Source organism: Salmo salar, chromosome ssa06 (assembly GCF_905237065.1).
Source record: "Salmo salar chromosome ssa06, Ssal_v3.1, whole genome shotgun sequence".
NCBI lineage: Eukaryota > Metazoa > Chordata > Actinopteri > Salmoniformes > Salmonidae > Salmo > Salmo salar.
The window spans coordinates 21302435-21313840 of NC_059447.1; the positions used below are offsets into that span (position 1 = coordinate 21302435).

General features: G+C 42.0%; 1 protein-coding gene across 1 annotated transcript; it reads right to left on the bottom strand.

The window, feature by feature from the left end:
- Nucleotides 1-882: 882 nt before the first annotated feature.
- LOC106606647 (NADPH oxidase organizer 1) lies at nucleotides 883-5778 on the bottom strand. Its single transcript, XM_014202990.2, has 8 exons — nucleotides 5629-5778; nucleotides 5309-5389; nucleotides 5119-5191; nucleotides 4828-5011; nucleotides 4465-4652; nucleotides 4162-4272; nucleotides 3788-3905; nucleotides 883-2577 (listed from the first exon to the last, which is right to left on the bottom strand). The coding sequence occupies exons 1-8, from the start codon at nucleotides 5692-5694 to the stop codon at nucleotides 1812-1814; spliced, it is 1587 nt and encodes a 528-aa protein (XP_014058465.1). The 5' UTR covers nucleotides 5695-5778; the 3' UTR covers nucleotides 883-1811.
- Nucleotides 5779-11406: the final 5628 nt, after the last annotated feature.

The following is an 11406-nucleotide window of genomic DNA, read 5'->3' on the forward strand; positions in this document are numbered from 1 at the left end:
AACAGTATAAGCCGGTGGATTCAGGGAGAGCTCTAACAGTATAAGCCAGTGGACTCAGGGAGAGCTCTAACAGTATAAGCCGGTGGATTCGGGGAGAGCTCTAACAGTATAACCCAGTGGACTCAGGGAGAGCTCTAACAGTATAACCCAGTGGATTCGGGGAGAGCTCTAACAGTATAAGCCAGTGGATTCAGGGAGAGCTCTAACAGTATAACCCAGTGGACTCAGGGAGAGCTCTAACAGTATAAGCCAGTGGATTCAGGGAGAGCTCTAACAGTATAAGCCAGTCAGGGAGAGCTCTAACAGTATAAGCCGGTGGATTCAGGGAGAGCTCTAACAGTATAAGCCAGTGGACTCAGGGAGAGCTCTAACAGTATAAACCAGTGGACTCAGGGAGAGCTCTAACAGTATAACCCAGTGGACTCAGGGAGAGCTCTAACAGTATAACCCAGTGGATTCAGGGAGAGCTCTTAACAGTATAAGCCAGTGGATTCAGGGAGAGCTCTAACAGTATGAGTATGATTCATAGTAAGTTGGCGGTGGATAGAAATGGTGACTCCCAAGACAGAGAAATTGGGTGCTTTGCTATGGATGACGAGATGGAACCAGTGTCATCTGTAGGGCACTCGGCGTATGCAGTCCCACACGGTCCTGTTTGGCTCAGTTGGTAGATGGTCTTTGCAACACCAGGGTTGTGGGTTCGATTCCCATGGGGGACCAGTACGGGAAAAACATTTATGAAATGTATGCATTCACTACTGTAAGTTGCTCTGGATAAGAGCGTCTGCTAAATGACTAAAATGTAAAAATGTATGCCACACACACACAACATCCTGTTAAGTTTAAATCAGCATCTTTTCTCCATTCAAAGAGGCAGACAAGTTATTTTAGTATTAGAATTTATTGCTTTTTGCAGTACAATATGTTATCTATACTTGCTAGTTATTTTAGTATAATAATGTATTAGAATGTGTTGCAGTTTGCAGTACAATATGATATGGAATCAACCATAGTTGCTAATAACAGTTTTCCAGTATGGAAAAATAGAGATCTCTAGATTAAAAGGCCATACAGTAGAAACTATGAAAACACATTTTTGGATTTAAAAGAAGACACTAATTCATGACAATCACAAAATATGTTATTTTTACTATCAAGCCTATCTAAATTGCTACTGATTGTTTATTCACAAAAGTGTATATATTAATTACACCAGTATATGACCTGACTTTCACATTTTTCAGTAAAGAGAAATTATTAATTAAAACAGGAATGTAATCAAATGACAGTAAACCCCCAAACGTAATATTTGTTCATCCACAAAATAAATCCTGAATTAACAGACAGCATTAAAATAATGTCTACAATGCAGTTATCAGTATCCATCTGCAGGTGCATGGAAGTAGGCCTGACGAACAGAGCAAGAAGTAAACTTCCACATTAAAAAAATAAAGACTCAATATGTGACTCAGAGAATTACAGTAATGTATGATTCTTCCTCCCATATCACAACTCATGGTTACATGACCAGCCCCAAGGCAGTTAAACACTTTAAAACACAGTGTAATCATGTTCAGGTAACTTCATAACGGATGAGTCCCACAGTCCGTCTTCTGGGCTTCTAGTACAGTGACTTTCTACACTTTCTGTGCTAAAGCCTTTGGATTGGAACCCATCAAGACACCACACCACATGTCCTGGCCACAACCCAGTCTTCACCCTCGGTTTTAAAAGGCTAAGGAGGAACTGGCTACCCATGACTCACCAGTGGGTCTGGACCCACCACCATTTTGGGTCAACACTGCTCCAATTTAGCGGCTCAGTATCACAGCAGGCGCTGGCGACAGCTTGGCTTTGGAGGCGTTCTTGCGCGTGACGGTAGTGCAGCGTGTCAGGATCTCCTGCGCCCTGGGCCTGGGGGGCACCTTGGGGGTGGTGGGGGCCATGTTGAACAGGTTTGGGTCAGATCTTCCGTGGACCATCCTTCCCTCCGACACGCCGCTGTCGGGGTGGAGGCGGTCGGCCACCATGGGCGGCGGTGTGCGGGCGCGCCGGAGACGCTCGTCCATGTCGGCGCGGCTCAGGTTGAGTGACGAGCTGCAGGACGACGAACTGAGGTCGTCGCTGAAGCTGAAGTCGCTGCCCTCGCTTCCCATGCTGCCCTCGCTTCCCATGCTGCCCTTGCTGCCGGCGAGGCTGCGCTTGCGTCTATCCACCTCCCCGTCCACCTCCACCATGACAGTAGGCGTTGGAGTGCCCTTGCTGGGGTATGCCAGGGCAGGGGTGGTGACCATCACAGGTGAAGGGCTAGGCCGAGGCACAGATAGAACATTAAAAGAATGAGACTTGAGCTTGTCGGTAGGCTTGAGCTGATTTGGTGTGGAAGGTCGGGAGCCGGGCAGCTGCAGGAGGTTGCCTTGGGAATGATTGCGCTCGTGGGAGTGTCCGGCCAGCGTGTGGTCAGAGCTGGAGCTGTGGACCTGTAGCTGGGCCAGGTTGAGAGCCGCCAGGCGGACACGAGGGTTGTTGTTGGGCTGCAGGTACATGGCAGGAACGTAGCCGGTCTTGCCGTTAGATCTGGCCAGAGAAGAAAGAAGGAATTGGAAACTGACATGAATTTGGATTTCATATCAGAAATCTCAATGTTGTCAAAGCCTTGGGACAATATGTTATCCTAGGTAATGATAGACGACAAGTCTGTGGCCTTTGTACACATTTGTCTGTCTAGCTTTCACTTAAATTGACAAGTCAATGTCCGTGTCCAAAATCTGGCTTGGCTACTACTTACTTAAACTGCATACTGTGTACAAATCTTATAACATACTATTTTTAACGTACTGTTTAGTAAAAAGGTATACAGTAAGAAACAAATGGAGAACTTGAGATTATAACCCACTGGGCAAAAACTGATTGAATCAGTGTTGTTTCCACGTAATTCCATGTGATGACGTTCAATCAACATGGAAAACTGATTGGATTTGAAAAAAGTCAACGTAAGGGAATTATTGGGTGAATTCACATTAGATGACAAATCAACCAAATGTTAATCAAAACTAAATGTTGAACTGACGTCTGGAAGGTTCTATCTGCATTTTCTGTCAAAATGTAGTTATTGACATATCCTTGTTCTGTTCAATGTTCTCTACCTATATAGTACTCTAAATACCCCAATTCATGTTGTGAAGTACAAAAGAATACAAGATAAAAATTGCTGTTACTATTCAAATCAATGAGGGCTCAGAACGTTAAAGCCAATTATCAAATGTTATTTTTGCAGATAGAACCTTATTGGGTATTTGGACACAGCCATTGTCAAGAGAATCTTTGGATTTGATTCAGTGAAAAGATAACAGCTAAGTAATTCAGTCATGTCAACTTCCAAGGGGAAGCTACCAACTGTTTTCTCATGATAGGGACAGAACACGCTGAGAGGTTGTCTCAAAAGAGCATTGAGCAGACAATGGCTCAGCTATCTCTGGTATTGGGTTCTTCAGAATCAACTAATGATAACTTGTGATGTAGTGAGATAATTACAGCGTTGTTGTTTCCGCATGATATCTGATGGACGGGCAATGATACTCTGCATGCCTGTCTGCACCATGGCTTTCAATTCCCTTTCACTTTCTATTCTCTCAATGCATCTGCTGTCATCTGACCATAGAATTAGTATGAGTTCTAATCATTTTGATTCCATGGTTCCGACAGTCTGGAAGTCATGCTTCTCTTTTACAGCTATAGCTACTGTATTCTTCCTGTTTAGTCAGACAGGTGTTGTTCAGTAACATACCTGATCAGCCACCAGCCATTGTCAGACTTCTGCAGGACTTCCACCACTGAGCCAATGTCCACAGACAGCTCGTCTCCATTTGTGGCTTTGTAGCTTCTGACAGCACTGTACAGCACACCTATTTGTGGGCGATTCAGAATGTTAGGATCGGTGCAACATCAATATATGGCAATATACTGTCAGCGGTGGTCCCCACCTTGCAGTACATGCACAGTACAGTATATGTCTTGACGCTGGTGCATCAGCTATATGTGAATGTTTTATATATTTGTTGATGTGAACATTTTTGCAGACAGTACCCCTGATGATCCCCTCCCAGACTATAGAAAACATAAATACATATGTGTAAGGGATAAGAGATGATAGTCTCTTACTTTCTCCATAGGACCCGTCACTATCGTCCTCCTCATCCCCCTCTACCTTCTCCAGGTATGGAGCAGGGAACCAGGCCATACGCTTGTCCTCATTCTCCACCAGCCACCAGCCTGGGAGCAGAGGGAGAGGGGTTAGACTGGTGATGGACATTTATGATCAGCTCTCTCAAACCCATTACATGTCCCAGAATCAATACATTCGTGCAGAGATTAAAAGTGATGCGATTTTACATGTTCATTACAAAGGAAAATACGTGCGCATTATACTTTACGGAAGGCAAATCACAGCAGACGTTCTCTCACCTGCTTTGTCTTTGATGAGCACGTCCAAGTTTTCGTCCACGGCCACTTTGAACGGCCGGTTCTTGGTGTCTTTGGTCTCATAGGGTGCCATGCACCGGTATGCCTCTGTTACGAACGGCTGCGTAACATTGCCAATGTTGACACTCTTGTCATGTCCAGCGGAATCCTCTGAAGGCATGATCATGATACTGAGGAAGGAAGTCACATTATAAATGTATGACTATTTATTGTACTGAATTAAATCACCAAAACATAACGGGACACTGGATTTGAAGTCGATCCATATGTGCGTAATACTGTGCGTAATGCTCAGGACACAGTGGTATTCCCTAAGCAATGTGCGTAATTCTCACTATAATCTACCTATTCTTGGAAAACTCTGGCTGTAGATCTTGGTCCTTGGGGTGGAAGAACCGGATGAGTTCAGGACACTGTGAGACGCGCGGGTCACAGCTGAGGAGCTCGCTGCAGTATTTCTCCAAAAACTTGAGCTGGACCACCGACTTGTTTGGACCATTATTCTTTGTGTTTATCTTCATCCTCCAGTCTGATGAAGGAATATACGACGATTATTAATGACTTATTAGTTAATAAAGGATACACATGATAGACATCAACCGGAAATGTGATATTAAAAGTAAAACATAGGCCTACCTCGAAATCTAGGAATAATTCTGTCCGATTTTTTAAGTGGGTTCGCAGGTGGGAATTTCTTCTTCATTTGTTCCTGTTTTGGATAAATATTTTGGCATAAGTAAAAAAAGCATGGCACATATTATATTTTGCATTTATGTAGCCTACATTAGATCAGACAATTTGAATTGTAGTTGATGATGTAACTTACATTAAGTGTCTTGAAGTCCTTGAAGGTTCTGTAAACAATGATGTCATTCTGATCTGACCAAAGCACCGATGTCATGTACATCTGGACATTTGAAAGAAGTTATAAATATCAATTAAATCTTTGGTATAAATCATTTCTGCCAAATTCAAAAAGAAAATGTTTTAGTAAATTGGACTCACAAAATACACCAAACAAGAATCAACAATTTTCGGGAAATTATTAATTAACAGGCATAAAAAATAGTTGTACATCTCATGCAGAAATCTGGAGAAATATCCCATAACCACAGCAGTATTATTACATGCATCAAGTATCCATACTTTGCTTTTCTCCTTGTGCATTACTCCAATCAGTCGGACATTAACCGGATACCGTTGCTCCTCCATGTTAGTCAGTATAAAGCCTAGATGCGTAAAGTCCTATGGAGATGTAACTAACTGACTGGATCTCAAATGGTCAACAGGTAAATATCTCTCTCCGAGTAAGAAGGCGTGGCGGTAGAGGCACGTAAGCAAACAAATAGGAGGACAATATTTGCGTCACGTAAGCAGCTCCGGCCGTAGTGGCGCAAGTGGGGGAAGTACACTGTTGCAACCGATGTATCATCATTTCATTTTTTTTTTTTTTTACATTTTTGTCATTTAGCAGACGCTCTTATCCAGAGCGACTTACAGTAGTGAATGCATACATTTCATACATTTTTCTCCGTACTGGTATTTCAGTGGCGACCCATCATTCAGGGCAGGTAGGGGCAGACCCTGTGTCGAGCCCCATCTGTTAAGCTATAAAAATAACATGTTGTTGCCTGTGTTACATATTAATACCAAAATAACATGCACCAGTTTGCAAACAAATAAAATAATAATTGAGTTAATAAAGCCACATAATAAAACCACATGGGGCGTCTTCCCTGTGGCTCAGTTAGTAGAGCATGGTGTGTGCAATGCCAGGGTTGTGGGTTCGATTCCCACGGGGGGCCAGTACAAAAAAAAAAATGCATGAAATGGAATGTATGAAATGTATGCATTCACTAGTGTAAGTCACTCTGGATAAGAGCGTCTGCTAAATGTAAGATGTTAGAGTGTTGGACTAGTAACCGAAAGGTTGCAAGTTCAAATCCCTGAGCTGACAAGGTACAAAATCTGTTGTTCTGCCCCTGAACAAGGCAGTTAACCCACTGTTTCTAGGCTGTCATTGAAAATAAGAATTTGTTCTTAACTGACTTGCCTAGTTAAATAAATACAAACATGGTCTCTTTCTTGAGTAAGGCAGCTCCAAAATGCAGGTGTTTCATCCTAGCTCAGTGCTTTGTGGTGGTGGTGGGGCAGCCAACAGAAAATACGGAGCGTAGGGATTGGTAATGTTCTCTAGATGCACCGTGATTGGCTCAGTGTTCTGTCACTCATGGGGACACTACGTCACTGCAAATTCTAAGGGGAGAGCTTGAAAATTCAATCACCTTGGGTGCTGCCATAGAGTTACATTAGAAGTGCCCATTCAAGAAGGTTCAAGGTCATTGGCCACAGATAAAATTACATTAAATCACATTATATCTACTGTACTTTGATTGGACTGATCATGTCAACATCATACCTTCAAAATCTTAGCTAGCAAGCTAGAAGTCATCATGAATAAACTTGACAATCTACTGGCAAATCCTTTTCAATCCTTGTCATATGAAGAGAAATTATAGATCAAACGTATCATGCTCATAAACATTACACAACAAGTTGGAAATAGCAAATTCAGCAATGAGTGGTAGGAATCAGTGGCAGCTAACTGCAAGCGTTGCAAAGCAATTGCTAGCCTGCTATTCAGTAGAGTGGGTGTGTGGTCTAAGTCTTGGTTTAAGGGTCCCTTTTCCAAGCTTAAAAGGATAAACATTCATGCTGTCATTCAAAACACCTGGAAACTCGGAACTGGGAAATCTCAGACTTCAGTGAGTTCAAGACAACTAGGAACTAAAACAAAAAGAGCTCTTATTGGGAAAATACGTTTTGAACGGTCATTCCAAGTCGGGAACTCGGGTCTCTTTCTAGACCTGAAGATCACTGACGTCATGATTCGGCTTTGTTTTTTTCCGAGTTCCCAGCTGTCTTGAAAGCCCCATAAATCCAGAGAATGCCAGACTTTGATGACAACATTTTCCCACAAGGACCGCCATGCCACCTTCCTGTTACAGGCACGCTCAGCATCTCTCTGGAGATATTGCATTTATTGCTTTTACTGAGCTTTGATGACATGTCATTTTATTACTTGTGATAAAGTAGTAGTCGTTTTATTACAGTAGACAGGCCCACCTCTTCTCTATTCAGTGAAACACAACAGCTACAACAGCCATATAAAATAAGCACAGAAGAAAAACAGTTCTGCCTTTAACTGCCTGTTTTTGGAACCTCATTTCTTCCCTGCCTATACTTGTTTAACCTTTGGACTCATATCCCAGGGATTACACTGATTCATGTTGTGCCCATTCCTTATTAACCTGGTGTGAAATGGAAATGTTTTTTTGCATATCCTACAGAGAATGGGGTCACAGCCAGGGATCAGCTATTATTGATGGCAACACTGGAGCAATTAGGGTTACGTGCTTTGCTCAAGGACAAATTGATTGATTTTTCACCTATTTGGCTCAGCAACTCAAACTAGCAATCTTTCGGTTACTGGCCCAATGCTCTAATGCCTCGATCACACCGACAGCATCTTTGCAATTTGGTACACCGAGAAGTACATTCATTTCCCCTGGAACGCTGCAGTGCGTTCAGTGTGGTGGATACGTTGGATTTATCGAACGTATGCATCAAACTATGCGAAGACGGCCTGACAGAAATGGTAGCAGAAGGTGAATGTTGAACTTTTGTTGCACACATATCCAGATGATGCTATGTCAGTGGAGGCTGCTGGGGGGAGGACGGATCATAACATTCCATTCCAGCCGTTATTATAAGCCGTCCTCCACTCAGCAGCCTCCACTGTGCTGGGTACCGTTTAGTGCAATAACACTGTAGGTGGGTTCAAGGCGTAACCACTAGGCTACCTGCCACCAGTAGGGGAGGGGAGCCAGGAATGGCCCGTATTCATAAAGCAGAGGCCATATAAAGAGAATTAATAAAATGGCATAATTGCGAATGTACCTATAGGACAGGTTTCTCAAACTCGGTCCTCGGTACTACAAGAGGTGCACATTTTGGTTTTTGCCCTAGCACTACACAGCTGATTCAAATAATCAACTAATCATCAAGCTCTGGTCATTTGAATCAGCTGTGTGATGTTAGGGCAAAAACCAACATTTCCACCGCTTGGGTTCCTGAGGACGGAGTTTGGGAAACGCTGCCATTGGAGCAAAGCAGGAAGTAAAAACAGAAAGTGTACCCATCAATATGTACTGTGATTTGTTGATTAAACTCAACTGACATTAGAAAAAATACATTATATTCCACGAGACACATCAGTTAACATAATTTGAATGAACATTCTACATTACCATGGAAATTATTGCATCACAGTACCAGGCACTGGCACCATTGCGTGTGCACCCATGACTTTACCAGTCAAAGTGCCAGGGTTAGAGGTTGCAAGCCCGCTATATTCATTATATTTCTATGGCAGAGGTGACTGAACTTAGTTGTAGCTGGGACTAAAGGTTGCCCTATTGCCTGGGGAACGTGACCTGAGCAGTTAGGCAAGTTGAGCCTGCTCTAAAGGTTTTTTACTGAAAACAACAAGACTGTAAGGAGTTCCAGTAGGTGTAGCCTAAAACGGATCATTCTGGTTCATTCCCATTGTTTAAGTGAAAGATGGACAATTTATGGCATTTATGGCAGCCGGGCAGGTTGAGACTGCCCTCTGGGCAACAACTGGTTGAACATTGTTTCCACATTTCAACAACAAAAATGAAATGTGATAATGTTAACTCAGCATGTAAAACTGATTGGATTTGCAGTCAACTTTTAACCTGAATCCAATGACATGGTGAAATGTTGTTGATTTCACGTTATTGGTCTCCTAGCTAAAGCCTACAGAGCCTAATCAACCACGTCTCTCAACAACCAGCACCCCATTGTTTAACGTCCATTAAGGTAACCCCCTGTACCTCTCTGATTCAGAGCGGTTGGGTTAATCAGAGCGGTTGGGTTAATCAGAGCGGTTGGGTTAATCAGAGCGGTTGGGTTAATCAGAGCGGTTGGGTTAATCAGAGCTGTTGGGTTAATCAGAGCTGTTGGGTTAATCAGAGCGGTTGGGTTAATCAGAGCGGTTGGGTTAATCAGAGCGGTTGGGTTAATCAGAGCGGTTGGGTTAATCAGAGCGGTTGGGTTAATCAGTATGCAATTAACACCTTCCATTACAGAGTCTGTGAACATTTTCATGTCATTAAATCATCAGTGGGCCAACAATGCAAATGTAAACAATGGAGCAAATGCATCACATCCAAATATTATCTGTAGTGCTGGAGGAATGACACATGCAGATAAACACACACATAGAGTTTAAAAAATGACAATTTAAACACATGGAATCTGATTTACTCTATATTCAAACTGACATACTCCATATTCAGTTCATGTTTTCTAATAAAAATATACAAATATATGTCTGAGTATAGTTTGTACAATGGTATAAACAAGTAAGTGAAAAGTTGTCTACTAGTGACAACCCTCTCCTGATTGCTTGCCTCGTGAGAGAGAACACACATTTTCATGGAAAACAAGGTATGTGTTAATAAAAGCAGTTTAGTTGTCCTCTAAATCTAGCTAGAATGATCCATTCTATAGCTAGCTAACAAAACTACTAACGTTAGCTGTAGTAGCCTAGCTAGCTAACGTTAATAATTTAGACTCACTGAGTAAATATACTTGGCACAGGATAAAGATTAAACGATATGCTGTAATGTTGGCATATTATTTTATTTTCACTGCTGGTGATTGTTCACAAATGTTTGTGGTGCAAATGTCAGTCTCAATGTCCCAGTTGAGTCAAACTTTATTTTTATGTGTAATATATATATATGTATTTCCACACTATGAGTTAGGAATAATACTGTGAAAATTATGATAATTCCTTTTTAATGTAAGAGATGTTTGAAAGGCCTGAAATTTCATCCTTTTCTTCTTGATCTGGTTGGCGGATCGCATCCAACTTTTAGGTGCATACACTGCCACCTACTGTACTGGTATGTGAGGCCTATCTATATTACATTATTTGATATGATACCAATATAAAATATAACGTAACTTCTTCCCACATCTCAACAGTCTAAACTGTAACATAATCTCTACCCACATCAGTTACCTGCTTCTTGTTTATCTAATTGATTAGCTCAAATTGCGCACTTAGCAATGTGCTCACCTTCCTTTCACCAATCGTGTGAGGCCATTCACGGCATACCTACAATACATACTTTGATACAATACTAGTCTAAATTCCAACATAATCTCTACCCACATCTCAACATTCTAAACTCTAATGTAACCTCGACCCACATCTCAATGTACTTAAACCAACCTCAGCCTCCCAGTGACTTGAATTACAGGCACCCGCCAACGCAACCATCTATTTCAGCCTTTTTTGGTGGGATGGAGTTTTGGCCTGCCAGGTGGTAAATTAATTAATAGACCAATAAGAAAGAATTCCAGAACTATCTGCCAGTAACAGCTACACTGAACAAAACTATAAACTCAGCACGTAAAGGGTTGGTCCCATGTTTCATGAGCTGAAATAAAAGATCCCAGAAATGTTCCATAGGCTTATTTCTCTCCAATTGTGCACAAATTAGTTTATATCCCTGTTAGTGAACATTTATCTTTTGCAAAGATAATCCATCCACCTGACAGGTGCAGCATATCAAGAAGCTGATTAAACAGCATGATCATTAGACAGGTGCACCTTGTGCTGGGGACAATAAAAAGCCACTCTAAAATGTGTGGTTTTGTCAGACAACACAACGTCACAGATGTCTCAAGTTGAGGGAGTGTGAAATTGGCACAAGAGCTATTGCCAAATTGAATATTCTGAAACAAAGCTGAAAATTCCCAAGTTCTTTCATGGCCTGCATACTCAGCAGGCATGTCACCACCCATTGAGCCGTTTGAGATGCTCTG